Here is a 22,324-nt window from a genome sequence, read left to right as displayed (position 1 = left end):
TAAAACAAAAACAAGCCTGCGATATTTGTACGTAAGATTTAAAATAACCGCGAAAATAGCATTTTTAATCAGTACAATTACTTAACTACGACTACACTCAATCAATTACTCAATCGTTCGCCAATCATGCGCTTGTACTTCGCGTGCATCTGTCCCTCGATCACGTGGACTGCAGGTGGAACGTGAACGTGCGCGAGCAATCTGCACGATCGCGACCCGATCGGAAAGTCTTCTCTTCCCGAGGTAGGGATTTTCGTCGAATCCTCGCACGCTGTCCTGCGGCCAGACAGACGGGGCGTAGGATACAAAGGTGCGCCTTTTCGAGGAGCGCGCCGGCGATCCGAGCAGCACCTGGCCCAAGACGATGGGAGGGATCGAGCACATGCGGAGGATAGGAACGGAGCGCGCACCGTTCCGGGGAGTGATGTTGGGAAGTGTGCAGCTGTCACACAGCAGCTGCGAACCTCTTTCTATCTCCCTCCTCTTCTTGCTCGGCGACCGGCCAGCCTTCCTCCGGCGCGGCGCCTCCTGCACCTTTTGCCTCGCATCGGCTGCGCGCCGCCGCCTAATTCCTGCCTCGGCATACTAATTCCTTTACGGATTTTTATACCCTGTCGCAGTGAATTCGTGAACGCAGCTGGAAGCCGTACCAGCGTAGCAACGGAAGACCAAAAGATATGGTTTAAACTTTGAAGCACGTATCAGCGATTATGATGTCCTTTAATCGACATTCTTTGGGCATACCTTAGATGCCTTCTGTGCCTCCGCGTTATCTTGAAAGCGAGTCTATTGGAGTAATAAATGTCTTACAATTAGTATAAACACGTTTATTACATTTATTGTATAAATGTAATAAAATGTAATGTAAATGTATTGCTCACACACACACACACACACACACACACGTGATTGTTTATGAGCTTCTAACTAGACTGATCCTTTTGCTTTTGTCAATATTGTGTTCTGATTGAATTTTAATTGACTCTGTATTCTTCTTCTTAAAGACGGAGTCTATTAAAATACAATTTTCTTAAATACAGAGTCGATTAAAACACAATCTATAAAATGATGGATTTCGTTTAGTTAAATAATGATAATATAATAGATTTTTCAATAAGATCGATAATTAAATTTACTAGTTTTTATAAAAAGACTTTCAATTATATCTCATATTTTTTTCTTGTGTATGTGTGTGTGAGATACATTGATTTATAAATTACACTTAATAAAACGCTTATCTCTCGATTGTTATGAGGCAAATTGTTCCTTAAGTAATCGGTGACTGTGATGATTTATTTTACGCCAGAGAGGCCCGCATATCTTAACTCCGTTTCGAAATCAACTACCACCGTCGCGAGGAAAAAAAAGCATCTTTACTTCTTTCCGAGATGAAAAGATCTGCCTGCATCTGTGCTCGCCGCATCAGCTGCCTCTTGTGTAAAACTAAACTTCCTACCCTGCCCACACATCTGCTTTCTTATGGCACATCCGTAATGGATATTGCGCGACATATCTCCACAATGAGTATAGACAAAGAAGTAATACATTCGCTGATCTCTAATTTTCTATTTTTTTATATATTTTGTGTATTATTTGCGATATCGTAAATCGCGTAACGCTTGTTTTTCTTTACCGTCATAATAATTCTATTTTACTTTCGTTATAATTCGTAGATACATACGTATCTTTTGAACAAGTCCAATTTTTGCAGTTATCGTATGACTATTAGAATACTGAATAATAATATAGTTTGATTTAAACGAACAGGTTTGTCTTATTTTATCATTTAAGTTTTTCGATGAAGCGTATATAACTTACGACAGACTTGGAATAATCTTATCTTCTAAAAAAAAAATCGAGAGAATAAACAGTATTCCTGTCCTATATCTGCATATGGACCTTTACGGTCACTTGTGATTATTTACGCTTGCGTAATCGACGTTAGTGTAGCTAGCGTGGAAGCGCAATGGAAGACTCCGTGTCGCAAAACAGCCAGGTGAAAGGAAAGTTTCGCAGCGTTTCGTATACTAGATAAGTTAGTGGATTCTTCAGAGTAACGTCGGATCTTCGACATATTATTCGCTTATCTCAGACCTTGAATTGATTTTTTTTTCCATTTCAATTGCGATACCATTTTCAGAAAACTTCCAGCTGTAGTTCTCGCTATTATACACATTATGAAAAAAAAGAGAACAAAGAGAAGAAAAGAAAGAGAGAGAGAGAGAGAGAGAGAGATTAAGAGATTAAAAATTACATTTTATAAGTATACAAATAGATAGATAGAGATTGATTGTTGACACACAATATCTATAAAAAAAGATTTCACTTTTCTAAATAAGCTTTTAATCTTCTGGGAGTAAAATTAATCGAGATTTCAAGATGAAAACGTGATATCAATGATTCTGAGACAAATAACAATATTTTTTGCAGGAGACAAGACATCTCGTTGGCTCATTCGATGTCCCGGCGCTCCTCCCGCCAGCCTCGTCCCTTCTCTTCTAATCAGATCACTCTAAAGCCAGGAAATTCGGACAGTCAAAGAGCAATCGGTACTCGCAGCTGTCGTCGACTTCCAGAACGTGTCGGACGACGGCAGCTGCAGCGAAGCGCGGCGCATTATACCCCGCCCAATTCGATCGGCAGAACGCCGATCGGCAGTGCGCTCGCTCGCTCACTCGCTCTTCCGCTCCTACGTACGCGCGTGCACGCGTGTGTCGTGTATAAGGCGGTACAGTCGGGCGAGTGAAAACGGTATACCTGGATCACACGAGGACCGTATTCGCGACGACACCTCCAAGTGACGCGAATCACCTGGCTCCTCGCGCGAGCACGGACGGACCGCGCGATTAATTATATGTACAAGTAGAGTCGCTTCTCAACGGCCAACGCGCCAGGAATCGCGAAGAAAAATCTCACCGCCGGATACGAGCGTATAAGAGACATCACTTCTGTACCCGCGTGTACGCGCGATACTGCATGCGTGGCCGACACGCAGATAAGGGAAAGTTAAGGCCTCGCGAAGTCGACCGCGCGAAAATGCCGCTACCGCGACTCTTCGTCAAGTAGTTGTATTACGTTTACCGGACTCGCGGGAGACGATGAAAAATGAACCAAGAACGTTACCGGACAAACATTAGTCTCTTAAAAAACATCGACGCGCAATTTACCAAGTTTGGAAAAAGTATACAAAATTCGAAGAATATTATTATTAGGCTACCGAGCTCCAGCCCGGGCCTTAAATGGCATTTTCTCTAATTGATTGTATATTACACATCTGTCCTGTTTCACTTATTATTGACATAACATTGTGTTCCGAATTAACGAATAAATTAATTGATTAAAAAATACATACGGTGCTATATATTAAAAAACACACATTCTTTTCTGCATAAATCATCAATCAATTAATATATAACTTTATTGCACAACGTCTCCGGTCGCGAGACCGTCGAACAGTCATACTTATCGCAAACTTACCGTTTCAGATATCCGGTTGACATCATAGGTCGATGCGTTCGGCTGTCCGCGTCGAGGAACCAAAGCAGGCGTCGTCGAGATGGACGAGGACCGGTGCTCTTTAACGATTCAACAGCGTCGACAGGTGGTGTCGCAATTCAAGCGTGATCACCAAGTTCTCGCGGACTGTAATATCTTGAACTTGCCTCCAAAGCCTTCTTTCAATCGCACTCGGTTAGAAAACAAGTTTACCTTAAACTCATTTTCTCCCCCTAAACTTACATCAAACTTGTCCCTCTCTATCTTATCTCGACGCTCGAGTTTGTATTTATTTAGAACTTGAAATAAGTTGCCGACGTTCAGCTTCGCGTGTCTCAGCGGATCGGCGCGCACGGAATGTTCGAATGTGATGTTCAAACATCGTCTAATATGTTATAATATGTTCGATATTCTCCCTCTGACACGCGCGCGCGACGCGACCCGGAGCTCCGTGTTTCCCGAATGAAATGTCGAAATATCCGCGCGAGTCGTCGCGAACGTCTTCGCGACTGTCCGGTGAAGCGAGATGTTCGCGCGCGTTCGTCTGGAGTTCGTCGAACCGCCTGGAGTTCTATCTATCGTCCGCGGCCCTCGGCGAACGTCCCTGCTTATCGGAACGAGGGGATAACTCGCTCGCGTGTGCGCCCGCAGCCGCGCGACAGCGTAAAGTCGACTGCACAATCGCGTGCGGTCGCATTGCCGGCGTACGTGCGACGTGTACACGCGACAAGATCGCGGCCCCACCGGTGCGCTAGGCGAAACTAAGGTCCCTCGGGATATCACGCTTCGGCGGCCGGCGACCGGCGGGGCGTAAGGCGTAAGCGGGCCGGGCCCCCGTGTACGCCTAGGTAACCACCAGAGGCAGGTGGCGGTAGACAGGTGAACGTGTTGGCGGAACACAGGAAGTGCCGGAGACAGAGAGGCGATATACAAAAGCCCCTTTGGTAGAGGGGGAACGACGACGACGACGACGACGACGACACCGTCCGGACTCCGGAGGCTCGGAGGAAGAAGAGGGAGTGAGAACTCTCGCCAAGTGTGCCTAGAAACAGAATTATCGGAGAACCGCGCGTAATAACCGCGGTAGAACCTTTCGAAAAAAAAAACGCGTTTTGGATTCTTTAAATTCGACGGAAGGAATCGGCCCCTTTCACAAAATAATACCTAATGGTACCGAGATCGGATAAATCGACGATGACGATGATTCGAATTAATTCATTCGAAAAGGACTCGGAGAATTAATCTGGATTTAAATGTTCCCCCATAAATTGTAACATAATTGCAGAGAAAAAAATCTTCTTTTGCTTCTACTAATGAATAGAATTAACAAAAATTAATCAATAATAATTCATAGTTTATTAATATGTGATATTATTTTACTGTGTGATGACAACGCTATTGGAATAAGAAGGAGAGGCAACGAGATTTCACCAAGGGCCTAGAAACAGAATTACGGAAAACCGCGCGTAATTAATCCCGGGAAAAAAACAATCTGAATTCAATTCGATTTGATTTGTCGCAAGTAAAAAACACTTCGTTCATAATTGGAAGCCATACATTACCGTCTTGGTTCCCACTTTTAGTTGGGGGAAAAAATCGGATCGTGGATCGTAAGCTCAAACGTTACCCACGATATTCTAAGAAACGTGACTTACATAGCAATGATGTATACAGCGGATGTCGTAATAATAACATTTAGAGCTGACCGCATCGCTTTTGTGGGGCATGCATTCATATTGCCTAACGACAGCTTTCGATGCCATCGACAAATAGTACATACATCCCCAATGAGCTCGAATTATCTTATAAATTATAATCTCCCTTCTCTTCTCCCCGAGTACAAAACTGAAATTATATATATTTTGAAAATCCACGGAAACGTTTGAGGAAACCGTGGAGTGAAAGGGCACGTCCTCGGAAATCAGGAGATCATTCCGGTCGCCCTAAATATCGCGTATATTACATATCCCGCTTCGGGTTCGGCTCGTCCGCTCGTCGAGAGAGTTCACCGTGCTAAGCAACAACATGGCGTTATTATGCCGCTTGCGACTCGCCGCGTACATACAGGAATAGCTCGCACATATGTCTCTCTCTCTCTTTCACTCTTTTGCTTCTCTCTTTTCTCTCCTCCCTGGTACGCGGTACGCGCATACATATGTCGTTACGAGCGTTCACGTAGGAAAAGCTCGCGCTCTCTCGTTCTCCTTCTCTATCTCTATCTCCCTTCTCCACTATCCCTCTTTCTCCTCTTTCCCTTCTCTCTCTTCTTCTACCTCTTTCTCCCTTTCTCGACGTTCTTCGACGGAGGATAGCACTCACGCAATCACGCAAAGCGCGACACACCGTCCTCCGCCGTTTCTCCATCGCAACGCGATAGTGAAGTCGTTGACTGTGAAAACCGGGGGTGACGAATATGAACGGGAGACGGGAGGAGAGCACGAGAACGTCTGTTTCAGATTCCGTTGATGTCTTCAGCCGCGAGCGGGACAGTATATGGCGGTCGAAATGTACCTCGGATGCAGAAATGTATAAATATATATCGTGGAATGCGATATAACGATCGATATTCCAAACAATGCAAGATTGCATCTTTAAAGCGGGGATTCGGACCGTAGAATGCGTAAAAATGCACAGTTAACGCGGTTTGAGTTCTTCATCAGCATTAATTTTCAATCGACCAAACGAGTTCGAATTAATATCTTTATTCATGTAATATACAACATAATATTAAAACTTATGCCATGTATAATAAAACATTTAAAATTTATAACGAATCTCAGGATGGAGCTTTGATAAAATTCCGATTAATTTTAATTGGCTAAATTTAATTAAACTTAATCAGCAATTATCTTATCAAATAATACACTATTTTGTTAATATAAATAGAATATATAATTAATATTTTGTTGTTTGATACGTAAAAGAAACATCAGATTACAGGGACAAATACAATTGAAAATTTTTGTAAAATTCAATAAGCGATTCTGGTTGAACTAATTAATTGATTAAAGTTGATCGGAAATTGTTCAAAGTTGTCTTTATGCAATAGAAAGTCATCTACGTCATCGAGACGTTTCATACGCAAGAAATGTTGACGTTTACGCAATTTATGACACGAATGCGATGTCCCCGTGAGAGTTGACAACCGATGCTCGAGTGAAATTCATTACAGATAACGTTACCATTGATGATAAAAGTCATTTTGAAATTATCTGATGAGCCTCTGATGGTCGAGATACTCAACGATCGGTAATAACGGTTCTAGCTTTACCTCGAGATCCATTAATAGTCATATCATGGAGTTTCATCCGACGCTTCAATGACACTCCGACAGAGGGCGTGCACGTCATCCACGCCAGTTTGTTCTCTCTTTTCGTCCTTCCAACGTTACTCCGCTTCTTCACAAGTGTTCATAAGCGTATTTATCCCGGCACAGGTCGCACAGGTGTAAGCCGCGTAGCGCAACGACCGCTGTAACAACAGAAATAATTTTATAAATAATATCACACGAGATAATAGAGTTTGCAAGGCTCTCGAGTACAAGATAACCTCGAGAGAGCGTTCAGTTGTGGTTTAGCGTCGTGAAAATAATAGATATTTGTCACACAAATTTTGTTCGGAACTGCCCGATACCTCTCCTACGCGTGAAACACTTGGACGAACGCGTTTGTACGCTCTGCTGAAAAATGAAATCGCAAAGCGATCGCATCGTCGGAGGATCGTTCGCGCGTTGATGGTCGCATTGGTGACAGGTCGCCCGATCGAACGACGCCAAAACATGTCCAACACGATAAGCGGCAGGAACTTGCTACGGCCGACCGGCCTGCAGTGCAAGAACCTGCACGAGTATCTGAAGTCTCGCACCCCCGACACCCTGAACAAGCTGTATCACAAGCCGCCTATATGTCTGGCCGTGTTCCGCGAGCTACCTGTTATCGCCAAGCACTACGTCATGAGGCTGCTGTTCGTCGAGCAGCCGGTGCCGCAGGCGGTTATTGCGTCCTGGTGCTCCAAACTGTATTTCGAGGAGCATCAGAAGGTGGTGCAGATCCTGAACGAGTTGTACGTGTGGAAGGAGGCGTCCATACCCGGCGGGCTGCCGGGTTGGATCTTGAACAACACCTTCAAGAAGAACCTGAAGATCGTGCTGCTGGGGGGCGGCAAGCCCTGGACCATGTCCAATCAGCTGGAGACCGACAGTAAGCCGCGAGACGTGGCCTTTCTGGATTCTTACGCCTTGGAAAGGTGGGAGTGCGTCTTGCACTACATGGTCGGTTCCCAGCAGCAGGAGGGTAAGAGCTCTTGAGACTTGTTGAAAATGTAACTACATGTTGTGTAAAGGACGCAAAATTTCTATGCTTTCCTGCGTTGGAAAATGTTTTACTTGAAATAAACTATATTGTCTTTAGATCTGTACCTTAGAAGTGAAGAATCATATCTCTAGTTTTTAAGTCAGGTACAGCGTTATTGACAGTTGTATTATTAAATATATCGGTTAAACTTACTTTATTAAAAACTTAATCAAATTGCTACTTTCATTTTATATCTAAATACACCATTTCTCTATTAAAAAACTTAAACCTTGTTTTCGCTACATTTATAATAATGGAAATATGATTCTTTACCTCTAAGGTATAGAGATATGTATATGATTTTTTGCAAAGAGAAAGTCTCAATCCTTGACAAGGAATTTTTTGAAATATATAAATTTATGACCGTATTTCATCGACAATTTTGAAATTTTGTGCCAACATTCTACGTATATAAAGTAAAAAATACATGCAATTGCGCTTAAATATTTTTTATTCAACCACAACTGATTTCTGAGACATATTTTCGTTCCAAAATATCTAGTGATTTAATCATACTTTGTATAAAAACTTTTCAAATTTAAGACGTCTAACATAAAATGTTGCAATAGGTATATCTGCCGATGCTGTAAGGATTCTTCTACATGCCGGTTTAATGAAGAGAGATGAAGCTGATGGAAGCCCAATTATAACACAAGCTGGTTTTCAGTTTTTGCTCTTGGACACAGCTTCACAGGTAATTATCAATTCTCTGAGATATTTTCTTTATCACTCTAGATATGTATTTTCGTATTTAGAATGGGATGTCTTTTCATACTTAATTGTTATATACTCATACAATAATATTGGACAATCTCTTTTTTGTATTGCACAAGTTACTTTGTACATCATAAATATTTTCTTTACATATAGGTGTGGTATTTTATTCTACAATATCTCGACACAATTGAGGCACGTGGTCTTGATTTAGTAGAGTGCCTGACTTTCCTGTTTCAATTAAATTTTTCCACCCTCGGTAAAGATTATAGTACGGAAGGCATGTCCGAAGGACTCTTGACATTTTTACAACATTTAAGAGAATTTGGACTTGTATATCAACGAAAACGTAAAGCAGGAAGGTAAATAGATAAAACATAATGTGTGTTATTTGTCAGATAATCATGAATTGCTGATATCTCTGTCAATTTGTGTTGCAAGGTTTTATCCAACTCGATTAGCGTTAAATATTGCTACTGGTGAGACTAAACCTTTAACCAGAGATACAGACAAGGAAGGGTATATAGTTGTAGAAACAAATTATCGAGTATATGCTTATACAAACTCGAACTTGCAAGTTGCATTACTTGGACTTTTCTGTGAAATGTTGTATAGGTAATTACAACACATACAAGATATGTACAAAATATACTAAAAAATTTTAACAATTATATTATTCTATGTCTAGGTTTCCAAATTTAGTTGTATCGATATTGACCAGAGATTCCGTAAGACAAGCATTAAAGAGTGGAATAACTGCTTCTCAAATAGTAGGGTACGTATGACGCTAATGTCTTAAATAGCCAAGTAAAAAAATGTTTGTGTATTACATATTTTTTTATATCAACAGCTATTTACAACAACATGCACATAGTAAAATGATAGAAGCGGGACCACCTATATTGCCACCTACTATCACAGATCAAATTAAGCTTTGGGAAAATGAGAGAAATAGATTTTCATTCAGCGAAGGAGTTCTATACAGTCAATTTCTTTCGCAAACTGACTTCGAGGTTCTTAGGGATCACGCGGTCTCAACCGGAGTATTAATTTGGGAAAGTGAAAGGTAATTTGTGTTATTTTAAAATATAAATAGTTTATAAAATGTTAAATATATAATATTAATAGCGTTTTCCTTAATTTGATTACATTAAATATATATATATTGCGTTATCGAAAAATTTGTCGTGACTGCTGCAATTAATAACAAAATATATATTTTTTATCTTGTAGGAAGAGAACCATGGTGGTTACCAAAGCCGGCCATGATGATGTGAAAAAATTCTGGAAACGATACTCAAAAGGCTCAAGTTAATATTCGATTTACAAGGTTTAGTTGTAAGCATTCTATTGTTATGTTTCCTATATATTAACTACAAAAAAATATTGTTTCAAGAAAGTGCCTAGAAAAACTGGAGAAGCATTCTTGACATAGACTGAAGAAATAATGTTTTCTTTTTAATCGATGCCAAAGCTCTCTCAAGTCGGACTAGGTTTTGATAACGAGTGTGATATTGAATTAATCAAATAAGTTTTTAGATATTTAATGTTGTCTATTTTATTCCTACTCTAATTATAAAATTTATATATAATGATGAAATAATTATTCGGAATTCATCAATTTAGTTAGCGTCCTAAAATCTATTGCAATTTCTCACGTCACAATAAAGTTTACATTGGAATACAACCGTACTAATATCTTTTGAATACCACATTTCTAAAATAAACTTAATATTCGAAGCTCGATATAGCGTATTCTGGAGTAACACTTTGGTCCAAATACAAAAATAGTAAATACAACAATACGTAACTATTTTCTTGACATAGATAGAATTATAACTTTTTTGTTAACATGTGGAAAAAAGACTTGGGGCAGAGAGTCATACAGTTAAAAGCAATGCTATCGGTTGAATTAATCTTCGATTAACTTAATCGAAATTTAATCGAAAAGTAAATTCGCGGATGAAAAGGCTTCTTTTTCGATGAGTTTAAAATAATCGATATCGACAGTTGCTAATTTGATCGTTGCTAATATTTCATCGTTTTATTGACTGTTTATACTGGACTATTAAGGCCGTGGCACATAGAAAAACGTAGGCAGTAAAACTTAAGCAGTAAGGAAATCAACGGTATGGATTCGCCACCACTTAGGGCCGTGCCTTAAGTTCTTGACTGTGATTGGCTGATTTGGTTACTGCTTAAGTTTTTCTATGTGCCACAGCCTTTAGAAGTTATAAATAATATTTGAAAATCGGGACAGTCGGATATTTGATGAAATATACATATACGTATGATTCTATATAAAAAAAAAAAAAATGTTACAATATTTTATTTTATATTATTTTTCAATCATTAAATGCCTGTTTTCTCGGTCATCCGAAACAAAAATGATATTAATTTCAAAAATTGACCCTTCACGTAGCAATAAATTGAAGTATAGGATCTTGGCGTTACATCACGTAAGTACATTTATAAAAAAAAATATCTTATTTGCAAATTATATCTTATAATAAGCGTGCTTCTTTCTCACTGCCGATTCTTCGCTACATCACATACCTATTTTCACATCTTTTTTTCGGAAAGCAGGCATCGAAATTGTTTTCTTTTTCAGTGAAATTGTTTATCTCGTTTTTATCCTGATTTACCTTTAATGAGACTCAATCTATCATTCAGCTTCTTACAGATTGATGAGTGCCGGTATGATCCATATTATTACTATACTAATAGCTCGCGGCAGACGCGGAGATTGAACGAACGTTCGGGATAAAACATTCGAAAATTAAAAATAAATTATTTACCGGACAGATTTTTACGACGGCACTCGTACTTTTGTATGACTTCACCTGGCGTTACGCGAACTTTCGTAGAGACTGTAATTTCTTTGGATATAAGTATCGCGCGATTTTTCATATCGCTCGACTTTCCCTCGCTACGCTTATCTTGTACTTACCGTGTAACATTACTCGCATAAAAAAATCATACGTTATAAAAAAAAAAAGAAGAAAATAATATTCTTGATGCGACGCGACGCGAGTACCGCGTTGGAGACACGCGTGGACGAGTATCGCGTGTGTCACCGCGGCGATTGCGATTCCGCGAACTATAATTTCTGCGCGACATCTTTTTCTTCGATTCAATAATGACGAGTAGGAAATAAAGGAGCGCGGGATATTGTCTCCCGACAACCCATGATTATCACAGACAACGTTACTATGTAATGTCGTGACACGTTATTAGTATCTGGATATGGGGGATCGCCCGGAAAAAGTTAGGTGGACCTTGAGGGAGAATCGACATCCACACAAAACCGAGTCGGGGAGATGCAATCAGCTGTGAAACATTACTACAATGTTAACAAGATCCTCATGTCAAAACTCGGCACTTGGCCGGCGCAAAGTATATTCGCGAAGATAGTGTTGCCGACCATAGCAACGGCTTTTATATTCAGCTTCGGTTTTCTCGAGGTAAATTCCCACCGCTTTTTACGTAGTGTGTGGTAGCGAGTGAAAACCCACGTTGCGCTAATAAAATTTGTGAGGGAAAAAGAAAGATACTCTCGTGTGATTGACATACGTGCGAGTTTTACTTTATATGTCGAGCATGAATTCCACGAAGTCGCTTTCTGAAATTTTTTGACATGCCGATAGACATGCCGAAGATACGTCAAATATTCATATTCTAAAGAAAAATTTAAATATATACCTGCATTACTCCCATCTCGATTAAAGAGGTATTCTGGTTTGAAAGATCGTAACTTCTTTAAGTTATAAATAATTTATTTGAAAAAATATCTCAAAAATAACTTTCTGGCAATTTTTTTAAACTTTCCACATATCCAAGACCATGTATTTGTATATTTGTAAATCTTCACGACCCTACTGTGTCGAGTAAATAGTTAATTAATCCCATATGTAATGATATTATACAGAGTGTTTAATTAAAGTTTGATTTTCAGAGAGTCTAACCGTTTATAACTCAAAATCTATTTGCAATATTTTTTTTTTAAGAAAAAAGATTCGAAATATATATAAAGTTCGGTTGAAAAAAACAGCCTGATATGTATATTTTATGTTTAAGAAAGTTATAAAAAATGGTAGATTATTTTATCGCGTCTAAAATTATTCCAAGCTGGCAATTCACACACACACACACACACACACATCAGCTTTTTTACATTGCTTTTAATGCAGGTAGGTAAAACGTTAGAGGTGCACAAAGGTGATCGCAGTTATTATCGCCGATTTTCAGTTTGTAAGATTATCCGAGATATGGAAGAAACTGACCGAAGACTGCGAGTCCTGCATCATGGCGGTGCTTACCGTCCTCTGTTATATTAAACTGTTCGTCCTAGTTCTCAAGAACAAAAACGTAAGATTTCACAAGCCGCGACCTTTCGCTTTGGCCCTTTAAGAAAAATCCAATACGCGGATTGTATCCCATTCGTTTTATTCCATGTTCCTCATAGATAGAACGACTGCTGTCGCTCATCGACTATCACTGGCGCGTTTTCACGCATTCTCTGGAGGTACAAATTATGCACGAGTACGCTGTCATAGCAAGGAAGATGACGATAAGTTATGCCGGTAATAATGAGATAAATCATTCGCCTATCGCTTGGCTTTTAACGCCTGCTCCATCACGTTTTTAACACATCGCACTTACACGTTACACGTGTAATCATGAATTGCACAATCCGATCTAAATAAATGCGACTTGATCGTTTATACTCGTCGATGCGTGTTTTTTTTTTACATTGTAATAATAATAATGCGAGTTGCAGTGATGATTTATTCGTTGATGAGCCTTTACATGCTGATCCCAGTGACGCCGCAGTTATTGAATCTCCTCATGCCTCTCAATCAATCGCGCCCACGTAAATACCTATACGATATCGACTTCAGCTTCGACAGAGAAGAATATTACTTCTCTGTATTACTTTACTCGTACTTGTTGACCGTGGTGAATATGACTGTTTTCGTAGTAACCGATACGAGCTACCTGATTCTTGCGCATCACGTGTGTGGTCTGTTCGCCGCTATCGGGTATTGTATCCGTACTACAAATTTTTAATTTAATGTAAAAGAACTTTTTTTGTCTTAAATCTTCGCCGTACCGTGGATAAACTTTTGTTTCAAAGGTACCGACTAGAAAGTCTATCCTCGACGATAAGTTTAAATCATCACGTTCAAGATGCAAAGGTAGCTTGCAATAAGTACGAGTCGACAAATTACGATGGCGAGATCTATCGCGAACTGATCCTTCTCCTACGGAAACATCAGCTGAGTCTTGAGTGAGTTTCGTATTGTACTGCACATACTGTAGGATATGTTTCGTATTCAATGATATTTTGTTCGTATACCTTTCAGATATGTCGATTTGTTGGAGTCCTTGTTCCAACTGTATTCGTTTTCGATGATCTTTATTCATTTCATCATTATGAGTCTCCTCGGAATGCAAGTGAGCGCGCGATGAAATTAAGACACGTTGCCGATCGGAAATCGTCTCATAACTTCCTTCAATCAACCTGGAATTTAACCGTCTTGCAGATAGTTGCCTTAATGGATCGCAAAGGGGAGATGCTCAGATACGTGTCGATGGTAATAGGTGGTTTCGTGCATCTTCTCGTTTTGAATTATCCCGGCCAAGAAATAATGGATCATAGCGCAGCTATATTCCATAAAGCGTAAATATGTACCAAAGTTTTTCGCGCGATGTAACAAAACATGGTAGTAGAAAAAAACCTGGATTTTCTTTTTTTAGAAAAGGGATTTAAAATTTCTTCCTTTCTGATAATAGGATGCTAAAGAGACTATAAATTTGTTCTGTTCATTTCTCAATTAACCTTTCGTTTTCTTGACCCTAGGTTACTATAACCATCGGATCTGGAAGACCCGAGCAGAAACTTTTAAAGTTCGGCTATATGTATAAAAATTGTTCTTTGTGTGTTTTAAGTTCCTGAAAATTTGTTTCACATATTTATGTTTTTATATAAAACATTTTTTAACGGGCCTTTATAATTTCTTTCCTACTTATGGTTCTAAAATAAAGCTTACATGGTTCGTTTAAGCAGGCGTTGACGTTTAAAAAAAGACAAAAAATATTATTTACCTGAGATCTGAACAGATAAAGGTACTCTGGATTTCGCAGACTTATGGTAGTAACTATAGTAACGTAGACGAATAATTTGCAACCTAGAGTTAAGTATCTTAGAAAGTATTTTATTTTCTACAATTTTTATCATTTTTGTTCTTTTCAAATTTTAAATATTCTAATAGGTATTCGAAAGTAATTGATTGATCGTTTGTAGAGAGAAAGAATTTATATATTGAGTTATTATTTGTAGATACAACATACTGTGGTACAGAATGCCGCGAAGAACGACACAGCTATTGAGCATATTACTTTATAGAAGTCTTGTGCCTTGTAAATTAACAGCCGGCAAACTATACGTGCTGTCGTTTCAGAATTATGCTTCGGTAAGATTGGCTCTTTTCGACAGCACCTACATGTACTGCAGTACCTGCGGAAGTATGATTTGCTATTTTTAATTTTAAGGTGCTGCAGGGAACTCTATCTTATTTCACCGCCCTTTTGTCGTTACGGTAATTTGCAGTTAAAAAGAAAGGAGAATGATTACGTTGGTTTGTCGAACGATAAAATTAGCAATTTGAGTGATTTTTCTCTGCTAAACGTCTGAAAGTAATTCTATTGCGTATAGCAGTAACAAATAAAATTCAGCAAAAGTTGACAAGTTGCATATGAAAGCGAAGACGTGTGTTTCAAAACGTGTTGTATCGATTTATCTTTCTGTTTTAATAGCAATTCAAATATATAGTTGATACCGTTATAACATCATAATCGTTATCATTTTTTTCACAAAAGTTCGACCTGTTAAACCGAAACAAAGTTCATCGTTAAAAGATTGTTTGTATGGATGTAATTGTTGTATGAATTAATGTATCCCCTCACAGTTTTCCCATTCCAACGAGTAGTGAGTATAATGCTTATTTATAATAGTATCATTATTATTACATTAATTACCTATTTAATTATATGTGTGCTATTTCAGCTTCAGCTTGAGACTGCGTTTCAAGTTTCAAGACATTACTCAGCGCACAATTTGCTGAGCTGAAAAATCTATACGCAAAAATATTATTAAGATCCAGCTATATAAAGCACATTTTTATTTTTTGTGTTTATCACATAGCGGTCAAGTTCATTTATTATAAGTAAAAATGAAAAAAATTGATTTTTCTTCAGCGATGGAGTTTTATATTTCTTTCACAAAAGAGCTTCAAAATTCTTAGGAATTACACTCTCAACAGGAGTAATTAATTTGGCAAAAAGTTATTATTTTAAATTTTAAAACATAGATTATAAAATATTTATTAAATATATGTAAAATTTATACGTTGTCGAAAAATTTCGTGATAAGTGCTGCAATTAATAACAAAATATGTTTATCTTGTAAGAAGAGAATCAGGGGGGATTATTAAAGCATTCTTGACATAGACTGAAGAAATAATGTTTTCTTTTTAATCAATCCCAAAGCTCTCTCAAGTCGGACTAGGTTTTGATAACGAGTGTGATATTGAATTAATCAAATAAGTTTTTAGATATTTAATGTTGTCTATTTTATTCCTACTCCAATTATAAAATTTATATATAATGACGAAATAATTATTCGGAATTCATCAATTTGGTTTACCGTCCTAAAATCTATTGCAACTTCTCACGTCACAATAAAGTTACATCGGAATACAACCATACTAATATCTTTTGAATACCGCATTTCTAAAATAAACTTAATATTCGAATCTCGATATATAGCGTGTTCTGGAGTAACACTGGTGCAAATACAAAAATAGTAAATAAAACAGCTTATTGCTTAAGTGAAATATATATGATTCTATGTGAAAAAAAATGTTACAATATTTTATTTTATATTATTTTTCAATAATTAAGTGTCTGTTTTCTCAGTCATCCGAAACAAAGATGATATTAATTTCAAAAATTGACCCTTCACGTAGCAATAAATTGAAGTATAGGATCTTGGCGTTACATCACGTAAGTACATTTATAAAAAAAATATCTTATTTGCAAATTTCATCTTATAATAAGCGCGCTTCTTTCTTATTGCCGATTCTTCGCTACATCACATACCTATTTTCACATCTTTTTTTCGGAAAGCGGGCATCGGAATTGCTTTTTTTTCAGTGAAATTGTTTACCTTGTTTTTATCCTGATTTACCTTAAATGAGACTCAATCTATCATTCAGCTTCTTACAGATTGATGAATGCCGGTGTGATTCATTATTACTATACTAATAGCTCGCGGCAGACGCGGAGATTGAACAAACACGTTCGGGATAAAACATTCAAAATTAAAAATAAATTATTTACCGGACAGATTTTTACGACGGCACTCCTACTTTCGTATGGCTTCACCTGGCGTTACGCGAACTGTCTTTCGTATGACTTCACCTGGCGTTACGCGAACTTTCGTAGACACTGTAATATCTTTGGCTTATATCGCGCGATTTTTCATGTCGCTCGGCTTTCCCTCGCTACGCTTATCTTGTACTTACCGGCGTGACATCACTCGCATAAAAAAAAATCATACGTTATCAAAAAAGAAAAGAAGAAAATAATACTCTTGATGCGACGCGACGCGAGTCCCGCGTGGGAGACACGTAGACGAGTATCGCGTGTGTCACCGCGGCGATTGCGGTTCCGCGAACTACAATTTCTGCGCGGCATCTTCTTTTTCTTCGATCCAATAATGACGAGTAGGAAATAGAGGAACGCGGGATGGTCACCCGACAATCCATGATTATCACAGACAACGTTCCTATGTAATGTCGTGACACGTTATTAGTATCGGGATATAGGGGATCGTCCGGAAAATGTCAGGTGGATCTTGAGGGAGAATCGACATCTACACAAAACCGAGTCGGGGAGATGCAGTCAGGTGTGAAACATTACTACAATGTTAACAAGATCCTCATGTCGAAACTCGGTATTTGGCCGGCGCAAAGTACATTCGCGAAGATAGTGTTGCCGACCATAACAACGGCTTTTTTATTCAGCATCGGTTTTCTCGAGGTAAATTTACGCCGCTTTTTACGTAGTGTGTGTGATAGCGAGTGAAAATCCACGTTGCGCGCTAATGAAATTTGCGAGAGAAAAAGAAAGATACGCTCGTGTGATTGGCATACGTGCGAGTTACTAATTTATATGTCGAGCATGAGTTCCACGAAGTCGCCTTCTAAAATTCTTTGACATACCGAAGATACGTCAGATGTTCATATTCTAAAGAAAAATTTAAATGTATACTTGCGTTACTCCCGGTTTGAAAGATCGTAACTTCTTTAAGTTATAAATAACTTTGAAAAAATATCTAAAAAATAACTTTCTGGTAATTTTTTTAAACTTTCCACATATCCATTGCAAGACCATGTATTTGTATATTTGTAAATCTTCACGACCCTATTGTGTCGAGTAAATAGTTAATTAATCCCATATGTAACGATATTACACAAAGTGTTTAATTAAAGCTTAATTTTCAGAGAGTCTAACCGTTAATTATAACTCAAAATCTATTTATGATATATATTTTTTTAAGGAAAAAGAAATTCGAAATATAAATAAAGTGCGGTTGAAAAAAAACAGCCTTATATATATTTTATATTTAAGAAAAGTATAAAAAATAGATTATTTTATCGCGTCTAAAATTATTCCAAGTCGGCAATTCATACACACACATCAGCTATTTTACATTGCTCTTAATGCAGGTAGGTAGGTAAAACGTTAGAGGTGCACAGAGGTGTTCGTAATTATTATCGCCGAATTTCAGTTTGTAAGATTATCCGAGATATGGGAGAAGCTGACCGAAGACTGCGAGTCCTGCATCATGGCGCTGCTTTCCGTCGGCGGTTATATTAAACTGTTCCTCCTAGTCCTCAAGAACAAAAACGTAAGATTTCGCAACCCGCGACCTTTCGTTTTGGCCCTTTAAGAAAAATTCAATACGCGGATTGTATCCCGTTCGTTTTATTCGATGTTCCTCATAGATAGAACGACTGCTGTCGCTCATCGACTATCACTGGCGCGTTTTCACGCATTCTCTGGAGGTACAAATTATGCACGAGTACGCTGTCTTAACAAGGAAGATGACGATAAGTTACGCCGGTAATAATGAGATAAATCACTCGCGTATCGTTTGGCTTTTAACAAAAAGAAAATGCAAAAGTTATTTTTCTAATTATTTTCCAATCCTATTCTTTTTATTATTTTTCTTATATATGCAGGCAGAGATTATATAAGAGAAAGAAAGCGTATATGGACGTATATGGACATATTTTGTATATATAATTATATATATGTATTTATATATCATTTTATATGAAAAATTTTTTCAGGAGCTTAAAACAAAGAAAAATTTTTTACGCGCGCGTCATTGTGAATTGCACAATATAATGCGGCCTGATTGTTTATTCGTTGATGCGTGTTTTTTTTTACATTGTAATAATAATAATGCGAGTTGCAGTGATGATTTATTCGTTGATGAGCCTTTACATGCTGATCCCAGTGACGCCGCAAATATTGGATCTCCTCATGCCTCTCAATCAATCGCGCCCTTATAAATATCTATTCGATGTCGACTTCAGCTTCGACAGAGAAGAATATTACTTCTCTGTATTACTCTACTCGTACTTGACGACCGTGGTGGCTATGACTGTTATGGTAGTAACCGATACAAGCTACCTGATGCTCGCGCATCACGTGTGTGGTCTGTTCGCCGCTATCGGGTATTGTATCCGTACTACTCATTTTCCGAGAAATTTTTATAATTTAATGTAAAACAACTTTTTTGTCTTAAATCTTCGCCGTACCGTGGATAAACTTTTGTTTCAAAGGTACCGACTAGAAAATCTGACCTCGACGATAAGTTTAAATCATCACGTTAAAGATGCAGAGGTAGCTTGCAATAAGTACAACTCGACAAATTACGATGGCGAGATCTATCGCGAACTGATCCTTCTCCTACGGAAACATCAGCTGAGCCTTGAGTGAGTTTTCGTATTGTACTGCACATACTGTAGGATATGTTTCGTATTCAATGTATTTTGTTCGTATACCTTTCAGATATGTCGATTTGTTGGAGTCCTTGTTCCAACTGTATTCGTTTTCGATGATCTTTCTTCATTTCATCATTATGAGTCTCCTCGGAATGCAAGTGAGCGCGCGCGATGATATTAAGACACGTTGCCGATCGGAAAATCGTCTCGTAACTTCCTTCAATCAATCTGGAATTTAACCGTCTTGCAGATAATTGCCTTAATGGATCGCAAAGGGGAGATGCTCAGATACGTGTCGATGGTAATAGGTGGTTTCGTGCATCTTCTCGTTTTGAGTTATCCCGGCCAAGAAATAATGGATCATAGCGCAGATATATTCCATAAAGCGTAAATATGTGCCCAAGTTTTTCGCGCGATGTAACAAAACGGTAGAAAAAAACCTGGATTTTCTTTTTTCACAAAAGAGATTTAAAATTTCTTCCTTTCTGATAATACAATGCTAAAGAGACTAAATTTGTTCTGTTTATTTCTCAATTAACCTTTCGTTTTCTTGACCCTAGGTTACTATAACCATCGGATCTGGAAGACCCGAGTAGAAACTTTTAGAGTTCGGTTATATGTATAAAAATTGTTCTTTGTGTGTTTTAAGCTCCTGAAAAAATTTTTCATATATTTATATGTTTTTATATAAAACATTTTTTACCGGGCCTTTATAATTATTTTCCTATTTATGGTTCTAAGATAAAGCTTATATAGTTCGTTTAAGCAGGCTTTGACGTTTAAAAAAAGCTAAAAAATATTATTTACCTGAGATCTGAACAGATAAAGAAAACTCTGGGTTTCGCAGACCTATGGTAGTAACGTAGACGAATAATTTGCAACCTAGAGTTAAGTATTTTAGAAAGTATTTTATTTTCTACAATTTTTATCATTTTTGTTCTTTTCAAATTTTTAATATTCCAATAGGTATTCGAAAGTAATTGACTGATCGTTTGTAGAGAAAAAAAAGTTACATTTTGAGTTATTATTTGTAGATACAACATACTGTGGTACAGAATGCCGCGAAGAACGACACAGCTATTGAGCATATTACTTCATAGAAGTCTTGTGCCTTGTACATTAACAGCCGGCAAACTGTACGTGCTGTCGTTTCAGAATTATGCTTCGGTAAGATTGGCTCTTTTCGACAGCACCTACAGTACCTGCGGAAGTATATTTTGTTATTTTGAATTTTAAGGTGATGCAGGGAACTCTATCTTATTTCACCGCCCTTTCGTCGTTCCGGTAATTTGCAGTTAAAGAAAAAGGAGAACAATTACCTACGTTGGATTGTCGAACGATAAAATTAGCGATTTGAGTGATTTTTCTCTGGTAAACGTCTGAAAGTAATTCTAGTGCGTAGCAGTGACAAATAAAATTCAGCAAAAGTTGCATTATGAAAGCGAAGACGCGTTTCGAAACGTGTTGTATAGATTTATCTTTCTGTTTTAATAAGAATTCAAATATATAGTTGTCACCGTTATAACATCATAATCGTTATCATTTTGTTCACATAAGTTCGACCTGTTAAACCGAAACAAAGTTCATCGTTAAAATATTGTTTTTATGGATGTAATTGTTGTATGAATGTTGCGTATATTCCCTGACAGTTTTCCCATTCCAACAAGCAGTGAGTATAATGCTTATTTACAATAGTATCATTATTATTAAATTAATTATCAATATTATATATGTGTGCTATTTCAGCTTCAGCTTGAGACTGCGTTTCAAGACCGACATTACTCGGCGCGCAGTTTGCTGAGCTGAAAAATCTATACGCAAAAATATTATTAAGCACAAAGATCCAGCTATATAAAGCATATTTTTATTTTTTGTGTTTATTACATAGCGGTCAAGTTCATTTATTATAAGTAAAAATTAGAAAATTGATTTTTCTTCAGCGATGGAGTTTTATATTTCTTTCATAAAAGAGTTACACTCTCAACAAAAGTAATTAATTTGGCAAAAAGTAATTATTTTAAATTTTAAAACATCGATTATAAAATATTTATTAAATATATAATTTACGTTGTCGAAAAATTTCGTGCGAAGTGCTGCAATTAATGACAAAATATGTTTATCTTGTAACAAGTGAATCAGGGGGGATTATCATAGCTGGCCGATGACGTAAAAAAGTTTTGGAAATGATGTTCAAAATGCTCGAGTTTTAATGTTCGATTTAACAAAGTTTAGTTAATTCTATAGGTATGTATGTTCTGTTATGTTTCCTAACTACAAAAAAATATTGTTCCAGAAAAAGTGAAGAAGCGTTCTTGATATAAACTGAAGGAATAATGGAAAAAAAAACTGGAGATATTTTTTGATCAATGCCAAAACTCAGATCGGACTAGGTCTTACAACGTGGTGTGATACTGAATTACTGTAGTAAGTTTCTAGATATTTAAGTTGTCTGTTTTATTCTTACTCCAATTATAAAATTCATACAATCAGGAAGTAATTATTCAATTGGGTTTATCAAACTAAAATCTGTTGCAATTTTTTATGTCGTTAATAAATAATTTTCCCATCGGAATACAGCCGTCAATCCAATATCATTTTACCACTACATTTCTAAAGTAAATTTAATACACGAATCTCGATATAGCGTGTTCCGAATTAACATTTTCGAATTAATTGTTCTGG

At 37.6% G+C, this 22,324-nt stretch overlaps 4 protein-coding genes across 8 annotated transcripts in view; 3 read left to right on the top strand and 1 right to left on the bottom strand.

Moving 5' to 3' along the window:
* The window catches only part of LOC112466311 (TNF receptor-associated factor 4), a 15,360-nt gene extending 10,897 nt beyond the window's left edge, over positions 1-4,463 (bottom strand). For 2 of the 3 annotated variants that reach the window (XM_025034349.1, XM_025034352.1), the window contains exon 1: positions 3,478-4,463. The gene's annotated coding sequence lies outside the window, so the exon portion shown is untranslated. The remainder of the gene's footprint in view (positions 1-3,477) is intronic. The other variant, XM_025034351.1, reaches the window with a different exon arrangement.
* Positions 4,464-6,873: 2,410 nt separating this feature from the next.
* Positions 6,874-10,108, top strand: LOC112466289 (general transcription factor IIH subunit 4). The gene is made up of 7 exons (XM_025034318.1): positions 6,874-7,787; positions 8,417-8,541; positions 8,718-8,923; positions 9,003-9,176; positions 9,250-9,336; positions 9,412-9,627; positions 9,795-10,108. The coding sequence occupies exons 1-7, from the start codon at positions 7,229-7,231 to the stop codon at positions 9,874-9,876; spliced, it is 1,449 nt and encodes a 482-aa protein (XP_024890086.1). The 5' UTR covers positions 6,874-7,228; the 3' UTR covers positions 9,877-10,108.
* A 1,515-nt stretch (positions 10,109-11,623) lies between these two features.
* LOC112466291 lies at positions 11,624-15,483 on the top strand. 3 transcript variants are annotated; one of them, XM_025034321.1, is made up of 10 exons: positions 11,624-12,025; positions 12,810-12,929; positions 13,027-13,144; positions 13,342-13,434; positions 13,543-13,603; positions 13,699-13,851; positions 13,928-14,018; positions 14,108-14,244; positions 14,905-15,037; positions 15,117-15,483. In XM_025034321.1, exons 1-10 carry the CDS (start codon positions 11,882-11,884, stop codon positions 15,165-15,167), a joined length of 1,101 nt encoding a protein of 366 aa, XP_024890089.1. In that variant the 5' UTR covers positions 11,624-11,881; the 3' UTR covers positions 15,168-15,483. The 3 variants fall into 3 exon arrangements, 2 of the variants coding, with proteins under 2 accessions (XP_024890089.1, XP_024890088.1); XR_003042123.1 differs by having other exon boundaries at positions 13,342-13,603; positions 14,108-14,158; XM_025034320.1 differs by having other exon boundaries at positions 13,342-13,603.
* Positions 15,484-16,976: 1,493 nt separating this feature from the next.
* The window catches only part of LOC112466285, a 12,145-nt gene continuing 6,797 nt past the window's right edge, over positions 16,977-22,324 (top strand). Inside the window, exons 1-8 of the mRNA XM_025034312.1 lie at positions 16,977-17,666; positions 18,418-18,537; positions 18,635-18,752; positions 19,111-19,372; positions 19,481-19,633; positions 19,710-19,800; positions 19,893-20,029; positions 20,677-20,870. Coding sequence (XP_024890080.1) covers positions 17,523-17,666; positions 18,418-18,537; positions 18,635-18,752; positions 19,111-19,372; positions 19,481-19,633; positions 19,710-19,800; positions 19,893-20,029; positions 20,677-20,870 — 1,219 coding nt within the window. The 5' untranslated portion in view covers positions 16,977-17,522. The remainder of the gene's footprint in view (positions 17,667-18,417; positions 18,538-18,634; positions 18,753-19,110; positions 19,373-19,480; positions 19,634-19,709; positions 19,801-19,892; positions 20,030-20,676; positions 20,871-22,324) is intronic.

Source organism: Temnothorax curvispinosus, unplaced genomic scaffold (genome assembly GCF_003070985.1).
Source record: "Temnothorax curvispinosus isolate PA1 unplaced genomic scaffold, ASM307098v1 QBEX01016033.1, whole genome shotgun sequence".
In the NCBI taxonomy this organism is placed as follows: domain Eukaryota; kingdom Metazoa; phylum Arthropoda; class Insecta; order Hymenoptera; family Formicidae; genus Temnothorax; species Temnothorax curvispinosus.
The sequence above is the reverse complement of the archived record's forward strand: the minus strand, read 5'-3'. Positions and strand labels throughout refer to the sequence as shown.